Below are 21,828 nucleotides of genomic sequence, written 5' to 3'. Positions count from 1 at the left end.
CCGCTGAGATAAAAGGGGTCCTCAGTGCACGTGAAAAACACACGCCGAAGCCAGGGCAGGCCCCATTTTGCTGCAGCTTCGTAAAAGGACCCCTCTGTGTGGCTAGTGCAGACCCACAGGGTGCAAGGTAAACTGGAATGCTAAACTGGCTCCCTGTCCATTGGGCAGGGCAGAAGTGTTTGGGGGCACGTCACACAGGGCATTTCCGCAGCTTGCGATGTTCCTCCCTGAAATGTTCTCCTGAAGGAGGTTAGGAGACAAAAACAGTGACTGAATTCAAAAAGGCATGAGAAACACAAAAGGATCCCTTAATGGCAAAAGGATGGAAACCAAGCATTGGAGTAACCTGAAAGGAACGGTGTTTCAGCGCAGAATTGCAGTGGAATGACTTTTTAATGCTTCTAAGAAGACGGGAGGTTAACCTACATCAGGGGTGGGTAACCTCGGTCCTCGAGGATCACAATTCAGTTGGGTTTTCAGGGTTTCCCCAATGAATACGAATGAGATCAATTTGGATGCACTGCCTCTACTGAAGAAGCAAAAGAAGGTCGGAGAGACAGTGACTATTTTAAAAGGGGACGGTCCTTGAGGAAGCCTCAGGTGAAACATGATTCATGTCGGCTAACAGTCCCCTTACTGACTTGGATTGTGAAGTTCTGGACCAGAATAAGCTAAGTTAAAGAATAAGAAGAGGAATTATTTGGAGTTAATAAAATACTGGACGGACATTTTTCAGTAAACAATAGACCAGTGATGATGTGGTGCATAAAGCTTGAGCAGCGATGAGATTGTGAGCTGCTGGAGTGGTACTGCTGAGGTCTGGTGAAATATAGAGTGAATATAAACCAAGAATTATTTTGTAAAACATGATCATCTGAGTCTGATAACAAAGACTAAAACTGAAAAACATGTATATGGTAAGGGGCATCTTTTGGATGGGATTAGGACAGGCCCAAAAAATAAACCGAGATTGGATAGCAGAGCCGGTAGTGGGAGGCGGGGCTGGAGGTTGGGAGGCGGGGATAGTGCGGGGCAGACTTATACGGTCTGTGCCAGAGCCGGTGGTGGGAGGCGGGGATAGTGCTGGGCAGACTTATATGGTCTGTGCCAGAGCCGGTGGTTGGGAGGCGGGGCTGGTGGTTGGGAGGCGGGGATAGTGCTGGGCAGACTTATACGGTCTGTGCCAGAGCCGGTGGTTGGGAGGCAGGGCTGGTGGTTGGGAGGCGGGGATAGTGCTGGGCAGACTTATACGGTCTGTGCCCTGAAGAGCATAGCTACAAATCAAAGTAGGGTATACACAAAAAGTAGCACACATGAGTTGTCTTGTTGGGCAGACTGGATGGACCGTGCAGGTCTTTTTCTGCCGCCATCTACTATGTTACTATGAAAGCATGTCTATGTCCAAAAAGACCAACGGGACATCTAGATTTCAGAAAAATCCTCATTTTGTGCAGTGTTCCAATGGAGGAATTAGGGAAGGCTGCCCCCTTATTCTCCCAGGGGTTGAGGTCTCCCCCACTGGATGTGAAACTGGCAACGAACATCAGACTCCGCGATAGTTTAGGTACAATAAATGTTTATGTTTCTAAAATGGCTAACAAACGTTTATGCGCTGGTTCTAAACTAGATGCTCCTGACGCAGGTAACCAGCCTACATATGTCCATTTTTTCATGCATTTTAGAACAGGTTCTATGTTTGCAGATCCTCTTCTAAAATACTAGTTGAACCTATCACATCCCGGACTAGATGTCTTTTGACGTGCGCTGAGGTCCCCTTTTACCGCAGTGGGTAAAAGGCTGTCATTTCTTTCGAAGAGATGGCCATGCGGTAAGTGAACCACTTGCAGTGCGTCCATTTCGGGAGGGGGGAGCACTTGCCACCACACACTGAGGTGGCGGTAAGGGCTCCCGCGCTAATCCAGATGTAACCGGGCACTGCACAGCACTGTCCAATTACCATTGGGTAAACACCGGCACTACAAAAATAAAAATAAAAAATTTGTAGCTCAGGAAAACACACGGACTGGGGGTGAGAACTACCACCGGGCTGCTGCGGTAGCCCGGTGGTAGTTCTGGATTAGCGAGCCATAAGCCGGTGTTGGGCTTATCACCCCTTAGTACAAGACTCCCTAAGGCTCCTATTCACTAAACTAGGTGGTTCATGTGCATTAACATGGAATTAAAAAACAATTAACTCAGAATGTTGACATTATACTTTAACTTCTGCGCTTAATATCTACTACTACTTATCATTTCTATAGCGCTACTAGACGTACACAGCGCTGTACACTTGAACATGAAGAGACAGTCCCTGCTCGACAGAGCTTACAATCTAATTAGGACAGACAAACAGGACAAATAAGAGATATGGGAATATTAAAGTGAGGATGATAAAATAAGGGTTATGAACAAGTGAATAAAGGTTATATTTATGCATAGAATATCTAATGAGGAATTTCAGGTTAGGGGGCATGGAATGGGTATAGACTGCACCTTGAAGTTATCATGAGTATTATTATCATCAATTAACATGGAAACTAACCCATAACAGTTAACTAATCTCCATCCGGTCTGGTTTACAGAATATCTATAATGAATATGCAAGAGATGAATTTGCATACGATGGAAACAGTCCATGCAAACCTATCTCAAGCATATGTACCCTAGATATTCCGTAAACCTGACTGGCTGTGTCTTGAGGACTGGGTTTGAGAACCTCTGCTCTAACATACATCTACTAATGACAGCAATAGAAAAGGCAACCCCCCCACCCCCCCAAAAAAAACCTGGCTTGGATAAGAAGCAATATCCTAGGAGCAGGCAAGCTTCAATGGCTGGCAGCTGGGACATATCCTTGGCGGTGTAGGCCAGAATATTTGGGCAGAGCAAATGGGCCAGTTGGTAATTATCCACTCTCACCAGCAGAAACTATTTTCTGAAGTATAACATATTTTCATTTTTTTTTTGCTTGCAAATGGCACACCATGTGTTATAAGAACATCTTGATAATATTTAATAGATCTTCCCCCTCAGGGCACTTTTTTTTTTTCATTTTTAGCAATGGTATCAAATGTTGTTATCTCTTTTATTATCATAATAATGTGCCAGTCGCAACCGAAAGCACATTATTGTGGCTGGCTTCTTGCAAATGTGTTTGCTTCCATGCAAAGGCGGCCATTAAGAGTGGTTTCAGGAAACTGATCTGTATGACATTCTCTTCCTCAGGAGCCGATGCAGTAAGCTTTGTATTAGAGTCATGCACTGATGCCTCGTGTGCAGTGTCCTAATGAAAGCATAATGCCCGATTTTTGCTTGCCCCAAACTGTATGCAAATAGACCCTGTGCAAAACAGGTGCACTAACTGGGTCTGTGCAAGTGACAGCTAGAGCTGCACACAGGTCTGAGCACAAAAAAAAATTGTTTTGGCACCCAGAATGCATTTGCACACATGTGAAGAAATGCTACCCTGTGCTTAAAAGTTTTGCAGTGCCTATATGTATGCATAGAATAGCATTCTACCCATATAAGGAGAACTGAACAATTCCATGTGTAGGGGAAACTGTGCAATATCCAGAAAACAAATCCCAACAACATATACACTAACAATTTCAAATAGGAATAGAAGAAATTTTTTTATAGAGAGGCTGTATACGTTATTTGAGAAGTGCTGTCTTTTACAGTGGTTCCTTGAAGAAGCAGTTGGCGAAACATAGGCCATGTTGAGACACAAGAGCAGCAATGTTTTTCTAAGTTAAGTGATTTAAAAAATGTGATTCTTTGTTACACTTGGACATGATATATACATAAGTACATAAGTAATGCCATACTGGGAAAAGACCAAGGGTCCATCGAGCCCAGCATCCTGTCCACGACAGCGGCCAATCCAGGCCAAGGGCACCTGGCAAGCTTCCCAAACGTACAAACATTCTATACATGTTATTCCTGGAATTTTGGAGTTTTCCAAGTCCGTTTAGTAGCGGTTTATGGACTTGTCCTTTAGGAAACCGTCCAACCCCTTTTTAAACTCTGCTAAGCTAACCGCCTTCACCACTTTCTCCAGCAACGAATTCCAGAGTTTAATTACACGTTGGGTGAAGAAAAATTTTCTCCGATTTGTTTTAAATTTACTACACTGTAGTTTCATCGCATGCCCCCTAGTCCTAGTATTTTTGGAAAGCGTGAACAGAAGCTTCACATCCACCTGTTCCACTCCACTCATTATTTTATATACCTCTATCATGTCTCCCCTCAGCCGTCTCTTCTCCAAGCTGTATAGCCCTAGCCTCCTTAGTCTTTCTTCATAGGGAAGTCGTCCCATCCCCGCTATCATTTTAGTCGCCCTTCGCTGCACCTTTTCCAATTCTACTATATCTTTCTTGAGATGCGGCGACCAGAATTGAACACAATACTCAAGGTGCGGTCGCACCATAGAGCGATACAACGGCATTATAACATCCTCACACCTGTTTTCCATACCTTTCCTAATAATACCCAGCATTCTATTCGCTTTCTTAGCCGCAGCAGCACACTGAGCAGAAGGTTTCAGTGTGTTATCGACGACGGTATTGAAAGAAATTAAAAAAACCTGAAATGATTATGTTTCAAATCATTTTTATTAAATTATCATAACGAGACAAACCATCAGGTATGATGCAGTACATCAACAACTTAACATTTACTAACATTTGAACCTGTGAAACCTCCCCATCCCACCCCCAAACCCTTTTCCAAACCTAAGAAAAATTAAAGGTTTAACAATCTACTGTGTGCTGCTGGTGACAGTGTATTCCAGAATTGGGACCTGAGCTTCTGAAATAGAAGTCCCTTGGGTAAAGAAATGTCTTGAATTTCAAGTCTCTCCATGTGCAATGCCACAAACATTTGTACCCGCCATTGTAGAAGGAAAGGACTCCGAGAAGAGAGCCATCCCAGTAGGATTATCTTCCTGGCCATGATAATGGAGTGCAATAAAAAAACATGCATGCCACTCAAGACTGGTGATGTTAATATGGGATGACCAAAAACCAAAAGAGGATCATAATACCAGCCTGATTTCCAAAGTTGAGAAACATTAATCAATGTGGTGTGCCAAAAGGTCCAAATCACTGGATAGGTGCAAAACATATGTCCCAGAGTAATTCCAAGTGTTCCACATTTCAAGCACGCTCCAGTACAGGAAAGACCTATATGAAAGGCCCTCCGTGGCACCATATAAAGACATAGTGAAAATTTACATTGTAATTCCCAGTGGGATGTGGCTTTGGTGTAACGTCGAATCACAAGGGAAATAGAAAGGTCAATATTCTGCAATGAGGCCAACCAGACATAATTAAGCTCCATCACAGTATTGCAAATATGGTGATGGAAGGAGAGTGACACTTTTTGCTGCGCTCCCAAAGTAAAAGCAGTAGCAATCTCCTCTTGTACATCTTCTGCTAAATCCTCCCAGGACAAAGTATTGACATAGCGGCGTAATTGATAACAATAATAATAAAAAAATGTCACTGTCAGGTAGGGAAAATTCCTGTTGAAACATAGGAAAGGTTTAATGTGCCCCTCCACAGTCCAACAAAAAAAGTGGGAGAGCAACCAAAGATACCAAAGACTGGAAGGTGTATATTGGTAAGGAAGTTTATTGAAGTATGAAGACTCGACACAACGTTGTGTTTCGGTCGTTAGGCCTGCATCAGGAGTCTCTTTTTTTTTTCGTTAATTCAAACACTTCGCAGTGCGTGCAGAAGTCTGTTTAGACCAACGCGTCTAACCCAACAACAGTCTTTTTAAAGACTATTATGCTACTTTGGAGATTTTCTTCATCATTTTTCAGAAGCATTCTGCAAAAGAGACTCCTGATGCAGGCCTAACGGCCGAAACACATCGTTGTGTTGAGTCTTCACACTTCAATAAACTTCCTTACCAATATACATCTTCCAGTCTTTGGTATCCTTGTTCGCTCTCCCACTTTTTTTGTTGTACTGTTGTATCTACCTTAGGGCGTTTTGAGTTCTCCGTCTCTTGGCGGATTTCTTCTTACATATACCCCTCCACAGTCACCATTTGAAGATAATGGACTCCTAGTTGACAATACTTATGAAAGGTTGAGTAAAGATGTCCAGGTGGAAAGGCGGGGTTATTGCAGGTGGCTAAAAATGGAGTCACTTGGATAAAAAAATGGTGATGACAGCAAATCCAGTGCCAAACCACTTTTGAGGTCGGGAGTATAGCGGATTCTCTAAGTACTGAAGGAGCCCTTCCCCCTGCTGTATGGAGGAGACAACCAAAATGAATGTTGGATGTCAATTGTGTCTCAAGGGTTGTGGCAGAAAAATCTTAAGTGGAATGAAACCACTTGTTAATATGTCTCATGCCAGTAGCAACTGCGAGATGTCACAAGCTCAAAAGTCCAAGTCCCACATGTTCTACTGGTATTTCTAAAGTGGACACTGGGAGGCGCACCCTCTTTCCCTGCCAAAGAAATCCCTGCAAGCAGTAATTAAAATGTTTCACATCTGAAACTTTCAGATACAAAGGCAACAGTTGAAAAACATAAAGCCATCTAGGGATAATGAGCATGATATATGAAGATATCCACCCAATACATATTGTGTTGTCATTGCAAGTAGTATACCATGCCATACTTTGTATCGTTGTTCGAATATTTTTACTGCTCTAATTGCCTCCTGCTCATGTTTGATCTATTCTTACTGTACACCGCCTTGAGTGAATTCCTTCAAAAAGGCAGTAAATAAATCCTAATAAATAAATAAATTAAGGAAAGAGGGAAAGCTCACCAGGCTTGCAGTTTTATATGAATATGTTCTAGCAATTTTGTCACATTAACAGAATAGAGGTGAGACAAATCATGGGGAACATACACCCCCAGATGTTTCAATGGCCCATCCACCCACTCCGATTTGCACAAATTTAAAGTGAATCCAGAGAGCTGACCATTGTGGGAAATGGATTGTCGTAAGATGGGCAGGGATTCCGGGGGATTCATTAATATCACCAACAGGTCAGCGAAAGCAAAGATCTTAATGTGATAATTTAGTATCTGAACCCCTGAGATTATTTCAGTAAATTTCAGAATTCGTAGTAATGGTTCTATAGAAAGTAAATATTAAAGGGGTGACAAAGAACACCCCTGTTGCATTCCCCAAGAGATGGAAAAGGGAGAAGCCCTCACCCCGTTCACCATGATGGAAGCCGTAGGCATCAAATAAAGAACTTGCAAAGCCTATATGGCACAAAACTTGAAATAGATATCCCCAACCCTCCTTATCATAAGCCTTCTCAGCGTCTAAGCTAAGAACCATAGAAGACAGTTGGTGATGTTGACAGTGGGCTATTTACAACAATAGACAGCGTACATTACAGACAGACTGTCTCTGACAAACAAAACCCACTTGTTCACTGCCTACCAATCGAGGAATGATCCCTGTCAATCGTTCCAACAAGGCCTTAGAAAAAATTTTGATGTCCATATTGATGAGTGACATAGGGTGATATGAGTACGCCAAGTCCACCGGTCGACCTGGTTTATGAATCAAAGAAATCAGGGTTGAGTTAGCATAGAAAGGAAATGAGCCCCTGTCTACCATACCGGTAAAACATGCAGAAAAAGGGCCCAGAAACTGTAAAGGCAGCAATTTATAGAACTCTCCAGTGAACCCATCCGGACCTGGAGCAGAGTGTAATTTTAGTGATTTAATAGCCCCTTGTAATCTTTAGCTGAGGGGGGGGGGGGGGGGGGTCATCTAAAAGTTGGAAGTCTTGTTCTGTCAAGTGGGAACGATATGCTGCCACCAAATAAGTTTGTAGAGCACAGAGGTCAGGGGAAGCATCGAACTTATAAAGTTGGAAAAAGAAATCTGTAAAAATGCAGGCTATACCTGCACTTTTATTATGCACTGTCCCTTGAGACTCCTATAATGAGACCACTGCACGACACCCTCCCCAGGACTTGACTACTCAAGCAAAAATATGACCTGGCTTATTCCCAAAATGATGAAAGCGGAACTTATGGGATAATGAGGAGCAAGTAGCCTTTTCCTGTAAAAGAGAGTTCAAAGCTACCTGAATGGAATGAAGCCTATCCCGCGCTTCTGAGCAGGGGTGATGAATGAAGGCTTTTTGGCATTCCTCAACTGAGCTTCCAACTGTGAAACACTTGCTGCAAGCAGTCTGTTTCGAGCTTGTACAAATGATATGATGTCCCTACCTAGTACTGCTTTGGCCACTGACCAAAAGAGGGAAGGCTGATCCAAGTGACCCTCGTTATGTAACACATAGGCTGCCCATTTATCATGCAAATATTTCTGTAATTTAGGGTCTTGATAGAGGTAAGAGGGGAAACACCAAACCCAAGGAATAGCGAAAGTAAGCAGGGACCTCCTCCACGTCAATCCAAACAAGTGCGTGATTGGAAACTTCCTCTGGACCAATGGTCACTGAAAGTACAAAGGGAAAAAGAGAGCGCTCAACTAAAACATAATCAATATGTGAGAGTGTACTGCGAGCTCTTAAGAGATGTGCAATATTTTATTCCTCCGGGTGAAGAGAGCACCACGCATCAATTAAATTGAAAGAGTAAAGGAACGAAGGTACTCACTGATGGCGCCATCTTACTTTCACTATTGCCCCGCGCCTTCTCATTTTTTTTTAGTGTATTTCCTAGTCATTGCAGTATCCTAATGGATCACGAAGTTGTCCATACACCAAGTAATCTGGGGCAAAATAAAATAGTCAAGTTTTGGCATGTTCCCCACATGGAAATATAAAGAGGAGGGTCGGGGATTCTGGAGAAGATTGGCAGCACATCACGTGATCTCCACAATGATTATAATATAAGTAGTAAAAGTGGCCCATTTCGGAGAGCAATGAAATGGGTGCTAGCGAGGTTTTGTTGTTTTAGCGATGTTGGGGGGGGGGGGGGGGGGTCAGTGACATACCGACAGCCTATGGTCCCGTATCCTTCCATTATTGCAGCTCGTCGATCGGTGTTTCGTGCGTGTGTAAGGTATTGGTGTGTGTCGTTCTGTGGCTCTGCCCTCGACGTCATGACATTGTACGCGAGGGCAGGGCAGACAGTCATAGTTCCACTGCAATCTACACCATGACGGAACTTGGAGTTGAAAAATGTTGCCTCATTAGAACGTTGGGGTTGCGAATTATGTCTGGAAGGGGTGTGGCTGAGGGCGTGTCTACTGAGTGAGGGTGAGCGGTGGTCACAGCCTAGGAGGGTGAGTGGTCCTGCCAGCCTACCATAGGAACAGTAGATTCAGTGCTTCACTGAACGTTGGAGGTGAGAATTATTTATATAGATGAGACTTCAGTGACTGAATTGTCAATGAATATACAGTCTCTTACTTTGAGCCCCCAAATTTTTTATAAACACATTTTTTTCAGTTATTTGAAATTGTTATGATTGATTATATTGCTGAGATTTTTTTTTTCTAGAATTGCATTCCAGTACATGGACAGATAACTCCTTGTGCTGATACAATTGTGGTCAGACCTAAAAATACTGACGGACTTTTCTCCCTAATACTTTTGTTTAAAGTTGCTTTATAATATCTATTGCATCCTTGTGCTTTTTTCTTCACATATATTATAGATTTCTGGAAACAGTTGTGTGATTTTCTACATATTTAAGATAACATTATTGATGTCACGAAGCAGTGCTTCACTGAAGTACTATTTCTCGATTTATTTGCTTTGTAATGCCTATTACACCTACAAAAAAATGCCTTTTTAAAATTTTTGCCAAAAATGGACGTCCAGCAAAATGAAAATTGCCGCGCATCCATTTTGGGTCTGAGACCTTACCACAAGCCATTGACCTAGAGGTAAAGTCTCATGTAGTAACCCGGCAGTAATGGTCTACACGCATCAAATTCCACTTGACGCACGTAGCTGCCATACGTCAGAAATTAAAAATATTTTTCAGACACGCTTAGCGGATGCACGCCAAAATTGAAATTACTGCAAGGGCCACGTGGTAATCAGGTAGTAACTCCAATTCAGCGCATGTTGGGCGTGCGTAGGTGCCTACGCAGCTTTGTAAAAGGTCTCCTTATTTTGTAGGGGTTAAGGACTCACAAAGTAATCCTGCACTAACCAGTTAAAATGTGCAGTAATGGAGCTGTGCTGAGTAACACAGGAATGCCCACTCTCCTCCCCTTAGACATGCTCCCTCCAACAAAAATGTTAAAATATTTTTTAGCACATGATTAGCATGCTCTGATTTGGAATTTACCACAGGACACCTGAGCGTATCCCATGGTAAACCATTTTAAGCCACAGTAAGCTCGCATTAGCGCTCACTGCAGCTTATTAAAAGGGCTCTTCAGACGTCTGAGATGAAGCCAAGCTGCCTTTCTGAGCAAACCTTTGATTAGACAGCTAGAGTTTTTTCTGTCAAAATGTCTCAGTTGTGGAAAACATTGCTTTTAGAAGTTAGATATGTTTGTATTATTCTGAATGTTTTTCAGCAAGATTTAAAAATAGAACTTGATTAGCATCTCATGATGTAATAGTGTTAGGTTGAGAACACAATATAATAATCTAATAGCATGGGTTTGGCTTGACCATACTGCAGGATTCCTGAACATTATGGCCTCATCAGAATGAATCATTTTTCCTGCAGTACCTCTGGAGACTGCAAACTCTGCCCACCTTGAAGTAAAATCTAATTTAGGAGATATTCATAGCAGATAAAAATAAAACCCCAAAAAATAAGCAAAATGACAAGGAAAAATAAATCCGTTTTAAAATGCTACCTAAGCGGAGCTATATAAAAGAAATAGTAGTTTGGAATGTCCCCAGTAAGGCCAGCGTGACATCAAAGCTGCATGTTATAGAAACTGTTTGGAAATGCATTCTTGCAGTACATACAGATGGCTCTCCTTGCAAGCCCTAGAAAGAGTTAACAAATAACAAAGACACCAGGACTAAGAAATGGAAGGATTTGATACACTAGTGTTCCCACTTTCACCCCTCCCCTCTTTGTCATAGCCTTTCCATATATGTAAAAACTGAATTATAAGTCCAGGTTTATTCTTGGTTTCGTACCACAAACTGAAGTCTAAGATATGAGACTGGACCATATTGACTTCCTTGAAGTATCAATCCAAAGAATCTTAGATTTGCGTCCAATCTGTTTTTATCTGCTTAATTATATTTAGCTACAGGTCTTTGTGACACATACCTTATGGATATCTGCAGAACAAACATGGTCTTTTTCTTTTTTTAATTTTACACCGCCTTTTTCTAAAGAACAGAAAATCTGGACGTTGTCTGCACGTACATGAAATACCAAACCTGAATTCTAGTTGATGTTACAGACAGGATGACTAAAAACACCGAAAAGGAGAGATGAAAATGGGGAACTTTGTGGTACACTACAACAGGGGCGTATCTGGACTCCGGCGGTAGGGGGGGCCAGAGCCAGAGGGGGGGGGGCACATTTTAGCCCCCCCCCGCCGCCGCCGCCGAGCCCCCACCGCCACCAATGACTCTCTCCCCCCCCTCCCGCCGCCAACCCTCCCCCGCTGCCGTTCTTACTTTTGCTGGCGGGGGACCCCAACCCCCGCCAGCCGAGGTCTGCTTCCACCTGCCGCTGCCGTAAAAACTTCTTCTTCAGCCGGCGGGGGACCCCAAACCCCCGCCAGACGCCCCGCGGTGTTTAAAATTCATCTTCGGCCTCCGTGGCCGTGCTGCTGTGATAGGCGCTGTTGAAATCCACTTCGGAGTCTGACGTCGTTGTACGTTGTACGTGCTGCGACGTCAGACTCCGAAGTGGATTTCAACAGCGCCTATCACAGCAGCACGGCCACAGAGGCCGAAGATGAATTTTAAACACCGCGGGGCGGCTGGCGGGGGTTTGGGGTCCCCCGCCGGCTGAAGAAGAAGTTTTTACGGCAGCGGCAGGTGGAAGCAGACCTCGGCTGGCGGGGGTTGGGGTCCCCCGCCAGCAAAAGTAAGCAACGGCAGCGGGGGAGGGTTGATGGCGGTAGGGGGGTCCAGGGCAAAATCTGCGGGGGCCCAGGCCCCTGAGGCCCCACGCAGATACGCCCCTGCACTACAATATAATTTATGCTCTCAGCACATCCCACAGTCAGCCCTTTTAAGCTGCAGTAAGTACAGGTAACACTCACTGCAGTGTAGTAAAAGGACCCAAAATGTCATATTTTTCTGCTCATTTTTGTTTGGTAGTGATTTGAAATAACACAGGATATATCTTTGACATTTCCTACGTCATTACAAATGACAGCCCATCCCTATTTCCTTTTTCAATAAGAATTTATTGGTTTTTATCAGTTGATGCATTAAAATTTTTTTAATGAAAGTTCTCGAAAGTTCTTCATAGAAGCATAGAATCCACCTCCACAGGATATGTCCAAAATACCTAAAAAAAATTAAATAGCAGTAGTATTTTGGACATATCCTGTGGACTTTCTTTAATTTGAGAATTTAAAAAAAAAAGTTTTTAGCGCATCATGTGATACATTGACATGCGACGTCAGAATATGGAAGTTGAAGAAGGAATCTGTTGCAGGTGTGTATCAAGCCTGCATCTTTGGCATCATGGAGTCTGATGGAGTTGAGTGATTGAACCGAATAGTCTGGCTGCACGTATAGCTCCTGAAGAAGTGATATGAAATGGGGCATCTCACAGAGCTGCAGTTGATTTCATTTGTCACAGCTAAGTGACTGATAATATATATTTTTATGAGATAATAGAATGATATATATTTTACGAGATAATATGATATGCGATTTTTGGATGCTTATTTTGGGGCACGTTTTGAAACACAGTATTTGCTTTATTGACACATTTTGAGATATATGTTCACAAGTGGAATTATAAGGACATGCGAACCCAGTTACTACTTTAAGCAAAAGTAGCTCTTTAAGACTCTATTTTGCTAGTGTGACGTACTTGCAGTACGTGAGAGTGGTGACACACTGACAGGCTCATTTTCGAAAGAGAAGGACGCCTATCTTTCGACACAAATCGGAAGATGGACGTCCTTCTCACAGAGTCACCCAAATCGGCATAATCAAAAGCCAATTTTGGGTGTCCTCAACTGCTTTCCGTCGCGGGGATGACCAAAGATCATGGGGGTGTGTCGGAGGTGTAGCGAAGGCGGGACTTGGGCGTGCCTAACACATGGGCATCCTCGACCCATAATGGAAAAAAAAGGGCGTCTCTCATGAGCACTTGGACGACTTTACCTGGTCCAGTTTTTCTTATAACCAAGCCACAAAAAGGTGCCCGAACTGAGCAGATGACCACCGGAGAGAATCGGGGATCATCTCCCCTTACTTCCCCAGTGGTCACTAACCCCCTCTCACCCTCAAAAACATCTTTTAAAAAATATTTTGTGCCAGCCTCTATGTCAGCCTCAAATGTCATACTCAGGTCCATGACAGAAGTATGCAGGTCCCTGGAGCAGTTTTAGTGGGTGCAGTGCACATCAGGCAGGTGGACCCAGGCCCATCCTCCCCCTACCTATTACACTTGTGGTGGTAAATGTGAGCCCTCCAAAACCCACTAGAAACCCACTGTACCCACATCTAAGTGCCCCCCTTCACCCATAAGGGCTATGGTAGTGGTGTACAGTTGTAGGTAGTGGGTTTTGGGTTTTTTTGGGGGGGGTTCAGCATACAAGGTAAGGGAGCTATGTACCTGGGAGCAATTTCTGAAGTCCACTGCAGTGCCCCCTAGGGTGCCCGGTTGGTTTCCTGGCATGTCATGGGAACCAGTGCACTACGAATGCTGGCTCCTCCCATGAGCAAAGGGCTTGAATTTGGTCATTTCTGAGATGGGCGTCCTTGGTTTCCATTATCACCGAAAATCAGAAACGACCAAGTCTAGGGATGACCATCTGTAAGGATGACCTAAGTTTCAAGATTTGGGCGTCCACGACCGTATTATCGAAATGAAAGATGGATGTCTATCTTGTTTCGATAATACGGGTTTGCCCGCCCCTCCACCAGGACGTTTTGCGAGGACGTCCTCAGCAAAACTTGGGCGTTCCTTTCGATTATGCCCCTCTGAGTGATTCCACATTATACATAAATATTTTTTGTTAGATTAATGGTGCAGTGTTCTGCCCTATAATATCCTGTAAAGCATTATAGAACATTAAGGGCTCCTTTTACTAAGCGGTGGTAAGTCCAACGCAGCCCAACGGTACTTCCCACCCCTACCACGTCATCATTTCTGGTGCTACAAAATTTATTTATTTTTGTAGCGCCGGACTGTACCCGGCGGTAATCGGGCAGTGCCGCTCGCTGCCCGGTTAGCGCGGGAGACCTTATTGCCACCTAAATGGGTGGCAGTAAAGGCCCCCCCCCCCCCGAAATGGTCACATGGCAAGTGCTTTACTTGCCACTCAGCCATTTCATGCAGGAAAGCGAGACCTTCCCTTTTACCAGCTGCGGTAAAAGGGGGTCCTCGGTGCGTGTGTCAGCACCGGTCCCCTTTTGAGGCAGCTTGATAAAAGGGGCCCTAACAGAGAGTACATTTGGTGTAGTTATTCTGTACAGATTTATACTTTTTCAAGCTCTAGTTGTTAGGCACGCTGGTATCAGCTTACGCTTTTATTTAATGACGGAACATAGGAGCCTAGGAATAAGTCCACTTGAATACTGGACCCAGTGTTTTCACATCGCATGAAGTGGTTTTCAAAATTGTCCACTTTGTATGTGAATAGAAGGCCGAGGATGAGAGACAGAGAAGCAAACAGAGTGGGACTGGTCAAAAAATCTTACAGAAAGAAACCACACAGAATCCTTCAGTAGCGTCCAGCTCTGTATTTCTAGAAGAGAACGTGCTGAGTTTCTGAGGCATTACTTGCATTATTATTGTGGTGTAACAGATGATTTCTTATTGGACACATGAGAGAACATATAAAGAACAAATTAACCTAAATTAGAGAGTGAGAGGACCATCAGTTTTACAACTCTAACTACTGAAGCATCAAGAAGTTATACAGGTGCAGCCCACAACATTTACTGGATTTGCATTCAAAGAAAATGCTGCGACAAATCAATTATTTGCCTGTTTTAAGGAGTTGAGAACATAGGTGTAGTTTCCCTGCAGAGTTTAGTACGAAACGCTTGTCGGGACAGATCTAAACTATAATTTCCAGCCTCAGAAAATATATCTTTATCATGGGACAGCAAAGGCTTATAAACCAGAACTGCTGCAAAATTCTGCATTAGCAATAAACATATGTATGGTAGCACTGATGGGGCTAGTGAGACCAGTGAAATCCTATTTGTGATTTTCTTCCTCTCGGGCCTCAGGGTGAAAAACATTATAACAAGCTTATTGATGTCTTCCTCGAACTGTGCTGTTCTTGACACTATTCAACAAAAAAACCCCCAAAGAACAGCAAGCTTACATCATGGGATGTGAAGCCTAATTTTACATAGAATGTAGAGATCGGAATTGAGATGTCCAGATTGAGACCTCCAGACCAATGCAGAGTTTTTTAAAAAAAAATACCTGCAGGATGAGTGCATGTGTATTTGTCAGCCCATAAAACAGGAGCACATCTTCTAGAAAAATACACTTGGATAGAATGAACCCGGCAGCTTCCATGTAGAAGAAACGCTAGGAATCATTAGGAAAGGGACAGAAAATAAGACAGAGGGGCATTTTTGAAAGATTGTACAAGTCAGAATTGGGATGTCTTGCTCATACTGTCCAAAAAACCCCGTCCGTCTCACAAGCATTTTCAAACAGGAAAAACATCGGGTTTTGCGGTTTGAAAATATGTGAGGAGGACATTCTGGCGCTGAAAATGTTGAAAACGAGCAGCCATTTTCCACAACGAAACACTCAGCTGGAGCATGCTCATTTTGCTTCTTGCAGTCAGTTCAAAATCAAGTTCCAACTTTCATTAAAATTTCCTATCCTGCCTAACAGTGTATACCACCAGGGCGGTTTACAGTCTAAAAGCTGGGGAAGACAAGGCAATCAAAACTAGACAAGGCATGATAGGGAAGAGGGTGGAACTACAATTTTTGATAGGATGGTGGGGGGAGGGGACACAGAAGGCCGGCGTTCTTGTATTCGAAAGTTCTGCAACTGGATCCGTGCAGTCACCAGCAAGTGAAGTATAAAGAAATAGAGTTTAAGCATGAGTATTTTGAAACAAGAAAGTTTTGAGGGCAGCCTTAAATTGGGCTAGACATGAATGCTGTCGCAAATGTTGTGGTAGGGAGTTCCAAAGTTCAGGACCTTGTACTGAGAATACGGGTGATGACAGTATAGTTACTCTGTGATTCTGAAAAGGGGAATGAGATCATTCATACTGTAATGAAGCTGATAATATGCTACACAATTCTGGGAAGAGACTGGTCTATGAAACACATACAAAAGTTTATTCTGTTTTCCTGAGACACACAGGGCCTGAGAGCCACTTGTCCAAGACAGTGCTGTCGCCTAGATTTGGGACATAAAATATTCTAGGCAAAAACTGTCAGTTTCAGTGAACAGAAGTAATCACAAACTCTATTTATAACAAATATATCTACAAACACAGTTGCGATTACTTCTAGTCACTGAAGTACGATATTTTCATCTCAAATCTAGGAGATTCAAATCATATCTTGCATGTGAGATGAAGAGCATAATATATAACCAATACCACATGAACGTATTTACTTTCAGTTAAGTGTGAAGACAGATATCCGGCACTTTAACAGAACTGACTTGACTTGAATTCCACAGCACAGATATGATGTATGTTTAAGCGAATTGAGAGCAGAAACTCCTAGCACCTGACATTTAGCTGGGGAACTCAATGCTTTGCTGACTGTTACTGGCATTATGCCTGGAAATTCAATGCTGGGCCATGTCCAGGCTTCGGCACTGAATCTCCGGGTTTGCAGAGCCCACAGCATCATAGCCGGTTAAGTGCGATATTCATCATTTAACCAGCCATGGTGAGCCCTATAAAAGTAGGACTGGCTTTTTATATGGTCCTATTGGCTGGTTAAGGGGCCCTTTTACTAAGGCATGTAGACACCTACGCGCATCCAACACGCGTCAAATTGGAACTACCGCCCAGCTACTGCATGCCCTGGGCAATAATTCCATTTTTTACGCACGCCTGATATTTTTTATTTTCTACCACATGGTGCTAACCGGGCAGTAACTGGCAGTGTACACGCGCTGATGATTACCACCTGGTTAACACATGAGACCTTACCGCTAAGTCAATGGGTGGCAGTAAGGTCTCAGGCCCCAAATTGTCACGCGCCAATTTTTATTTTGCCGCACATCCATTTTCGGCCCAAAAAAGGGCCTTTTTTGCAGGCGCGCTGAAAAATGGACCTGCACGCGTCCAATGCATGTTCCTACAACAGCGCAGGCCATTTTCCGGAGCACCTTAGTAAAAGGAACCCTAAGTTCTGAATATTGGCACTTAACTGGCCAAGTGCTAAGTTCATAACCAGAAGGCCCCCAAATAGCTGGTTTGGAGATAGGTGCTAACCGGACATTTTCAATGACACTAACCACTTACGTGCAGCTGAAAATGACCGGTTAACCCTGACTAACTGATTCAACCAGCCAAGATCCATTTCTGGCCGGTTAAATCGCTTTTAATATTGATTGATTCAATTTTTTTTTTCTTACCTCTAGGATTGTTGAGTGAAGCATCTAAGGCTTTCCCACCATCTCCACAGTGGCTCTGATCAAATGGAAGACACTGGTCTCCAGTTCCTGCCACCACATCAACATTCTTCATCAATTCCTTCGTTTCACTTAGAGACTTCAACTTGTATACCTTTCTAGTATTAGTGTCCGACAGATAAAGAGACTCTGATAGCGGGTCCATGGCAAGGTAGTATTTGTGAGCTGGACTGGTGCTGAGTGAGGGAGAAAGCAAAATTACTGTATTTTATTCATATTCCTTGTTTCCAGTTCTGTCTGATTTCCAAAGTATCAAATAGTTTATTCGGAATGCACACAGGTTGTCAATTTTGTTTATCAGTAACAGGAGAGCTATGCTCATAGCCCTAAGCATTCGATCAGCACTTTAGATTCCTGCATTCTTAGCATGCCATTTGCAGTTCTGTATAAGGAAATCTTAGTATTTTGAGCATCAGTTGGAGGTTTGCTTTTATCTTGTCAGGACACACTGTTTTCCTAGTGGGGTGCTACACTGAATTTATAAATCATAGATGCAAGAAACCTGTTTCATTCTTTTCCTTCATATACTGAAGCCCACAGCAGCCTGAACCAATCAGTCTGGCTAGGAGTCGCAGAATTTCCACATGACATTTGGTTTCAAAGACTACAAATTGACAAAACTGTTTGGAAGTATAACATTGTGAAGTTGATTACCTAATGTGTAAAAAGTGGGAGTACGACCAAGGATACCAGAAACTGGAAGATGTTCTTAAATAAAAACTTTATTGAAGGTTTGAAGTTTTTATTTAAGAACATCTTCCAGTTTCTGGTATCCTTGGTCGTACTCCCACTTTTTACACATTACTGTTTCTACCATGGGGTGCTCGAGTTTTCCGCTCACTGGCGGATCTTCTCTCTTGAAGTTGATTACCTTTCATATTAGCTAGTTTAATTTAAAAAAAAACCTGCTGCAAAAAAGCATTGTGGGGCTTTTGCCCCTAATCAGTGGTGTAGCCAAGAATTTGTTTTACAGGGGATGTGTCTCCCGAACGCCCCCTCCCCATCTCCTGTGTGTCCCCTGGTACCTTAAAATCATCTTTGCTGCAGTCTTTGCCCAGGCAGTGGCACTCATAGGCTGACTGCAGCCTGTACTGTGACTCAACTGGAGCATTCGGCATTCACTCTCATCTCCCTGTGCAACCCAATAATACCCAGAAACACTTTTCTTCGACTAAATTTGGAATTTATTAAGGCCACAGCCAGGCACTTTAACATTCTATTACACATAATGCAACTTAACATGTTCCAGTAATAAATAACAACTTATAACTTGTCAAACTCACACCCTGGGGTACACAGCTTTACTTCACGTTGCGCCCAACTACGCTTCTGGGGGTGCCGTCTAAGCATACCCACAGCCTACTGTGCTTTTCGTATAGCACCCGATGACTATGGTGTATCCCATTTAAGGAGACACCCCGGATAAGTTATTGGCCTCCTGGCCATCCAAGCCAGGAGACATGCCATATCCCCACTGAATTAACTGTAAACCTGCCCACATTCAGGCATAACATTGTACTTTGTATTACAATTAACATTTGGGCAATTATTCATCAATCTTATAACACTGTTATGTACTCACTTGCTGTGTACCCGCCAGAGTCCCCAGATAATCACCGCCACGAACCGCTCCAGCTGCGACAACATCCTCCAGCGGGTGGGTGGATGGGTGAGCTCCTCTCACCAACCCCTCTTTCTTACCAATGATGCATCTTTGCGTCCGCAAACCTGCCTTATATCCCCCCATTCCCCTCCTCCCCCTTTTCCTTCCCCTTAACCCTTTCCCTGCTCCCTAGCCCCCACCCTTCTTCCTTCTCTTCCCCTTCTCCCACCTTCCTTCTGCATTAACTCTAGCTCGCCCTCAGCTCAGTTGTGATCGGCCTCCTTCCTAATGGGTTGGCCTCTTTCTTTCTCTCTGAACCCGTCCGTTCTTCACAAAACAGGAAGTTGCCGCTGCCCCTGCCTGGCAGGCAGATGATCAAAAGCCTTGCGCTGTTCCAAACAGCACTCTAAAATTACGCTGGAACAGCGTGGGGCGCTATTAGACCTATGATCAGAGATAATGCATGCAAATTTAAGCAGCGCAATTATCTCTGATGATGGGGTAGAAGTGCGGGAGAACTGTGCCTGAGCATGCGCTCAGCACAATCCTCCTGCACTTATTTGACAGGTCTGGGGACTAATGAAAAGAGAAGGACGCCCATCTTTAAATCGGAAGATGGACGTCCTCAACTGCCCTGTTGCAGGGACAGCCAAATTTCAAGGGGGTGTCGGAAACATCCAATTTTGGATGTCCTTAACTGCCCATTGCGGAAACGTCCAAAATTTGGACTTCCTCAACTGCCCCATCACAGAACCGTCCAAATTTTGGACGTCCTCAACTGCCCTCGCTGGCAGGTTTGCTGTAGGGGGGAATGGGGGCTGCTGGACAGGGCTCACCATTCCTCCCCAATGATCTGCAAACCTTAACACCAGCTCGGAGCTGGCATAGGGTTTGTCGCGGCCAGCGACCCAATCTTTGGCGCGCTGGATGCTGATCATTGGGGATGAATGCATTAAGCGCTGATTAGCATGCATTTGTGCTACTTGCGCTAAGAGCCCTCGAGCACGTTGTTTCACCTGCTCGAGGGCTCTGATCATGGGGAGGTAGCAAATGCCGGCGCTAGTATGGCGCTAACAGCCTCTAGCGCCAGCGTTTGCTTTTGATCATCTGCCTGTGGGTGAATACCGCAGCAGAGATGATTTTAAGGTACACGTAGTGGGCTGGGTCTGACAAGGGTTGCGTACGCAACACACTCACCCTGTATAAATACGCCGTTGCCCCTAATAGATCTGAATGTAAAGGTTTGGGCAATGATCCTCTGCAGTGAGTTCTACACTGGTTTTTGCTTGGGACAGATTTTTCCCACCTAGAAGCTGCAGGAAGTTAGAGCCATGTGAAAACAATGAGCTTTTACAAAAATTTTGCAGACATAAAAGCTGGAAAAGTTTTTTTTTTCACACCTTATGTGAGCTAAATCAAGCCGTCGTTTAAAAAAAATTGTAGAACGAAGGAAGAATCTTAGTGCTATGACTTTTTTTTACTCTGAAACAATTATCCCCTGGATTCTATAAAACTGGGTGCCAAAATTTCCGATTAGTGAGTAAATTTGGGTGCATACGTTATAGAATAGGGAAAGTTGAGCACCGAACTTAATTGTTAAAATTTGTTCCAATCTCATGCTTTTGGAACGCCATCGTGAGGGCGGGAACCATCTAAGCCACTGGGCTAAATTTCAATGTTTTGGGGAGCCTTTTTGGTTAGCCACGTCACATAGGGTTCGCAGCTGGCTTCTGAACTGTACTGTTCAGTTGTTTGTTACATTGCTTATCCTTTTATTTGCTTCTCAGATACTACTACTACTACTTAACATTTCTAGAGCGCTACTAGGGTTACGCAGCGCTGTACAATTTAACAAAGAGAGACAGTCCCTGCTCAAAGAGCTTACAATCTAATAGATAAGAGTGAGACAAATATAGGACAATCAAGCCATTGTGACATCACTGATGAGGTTGGCTCTTAGGCATTGGTGGAATGAGGCATTATGACATCACAATCTCAGCTCTGGTTAAATCACTGCTATATGTAATACTACTACTACTACTTAACATTTCTAGAGCGCTACTAGGGTTACGCAGCGCTGTACAATTTAATAAAGAGAGACAGTCCCTGCTCAAAGAGCTTACAATCTAATAGATAAGAGTGAGACAAATATAGGACAATCAAGCCATTATGACATCACTGATGAGGTTGGCTCTTAGGCATTGGTGGAATGAGGCATTATGACATCACAATCTCAGCTCTGGATACCAGAGACTGAAACTCTTCACACTAAGGGGGGATGGGCCAAGTATAGGACAGTCAAGCCATTGTGACATCACTGATGAGGTTGGCTCTTAGGCATTGGTGGAATGAGGCATTATGACATCACAATCTCAGCTCTGGTTAAATCACTGCTATATGTAATACTACTACTACTACTTAACATTTCTAGAGCGCTACTAGGGTTACGCAGCGCTGTACAATTTAACAAAGAGAGACAGTCCCTGCTCAAAGAGCTTACAATCTAATA

The 21,828-nt window shown here is 43.6% G+C and overlaps 1 protein-coding gene across 1 annotated transcript in view; it reads right to left on the bottom strand.

The window, feature by feature from the left end:
* TENM1 (teneurin transmembrane protein 1) overlaps nt 1–21,828 on the bottom strand; it is a 696,753-nt gene that overhangs the window by 182,273 nt on the left and 492,652 nt on the right. Inside the window, exon 20 of the mRNA XM_030210273.1 lies at nt 17,660–17,892. Coding sequence (XP_030066133.1) covers nt 17,660–17,892 — 233 coding nt within the window. The remainder of the gene's footprint in view (nt 1–17,659; nt 17,893–21,828) is intronic.

The sequence above is a fragment of the Microcaecilia unicolor genome, chromosome 7 (assembly GCF_901765095.1).
Source record: "Microcaecilia unicolor chromosome 7, aMicUni1.1, whole genome shotgun sequence".
Lineage (NCBI taxonomy): Eukaryota > Metazoa > Chordata > Amphibia > Gymnophiona > Siphonopidae > Microcaecilia > Microcaecilia unicolor.
The sequence above is the reverse complement of the archived record's forward strand: the minus strand, read 5'-3'. Positions and strand labels throughout refer to the sequence as shown.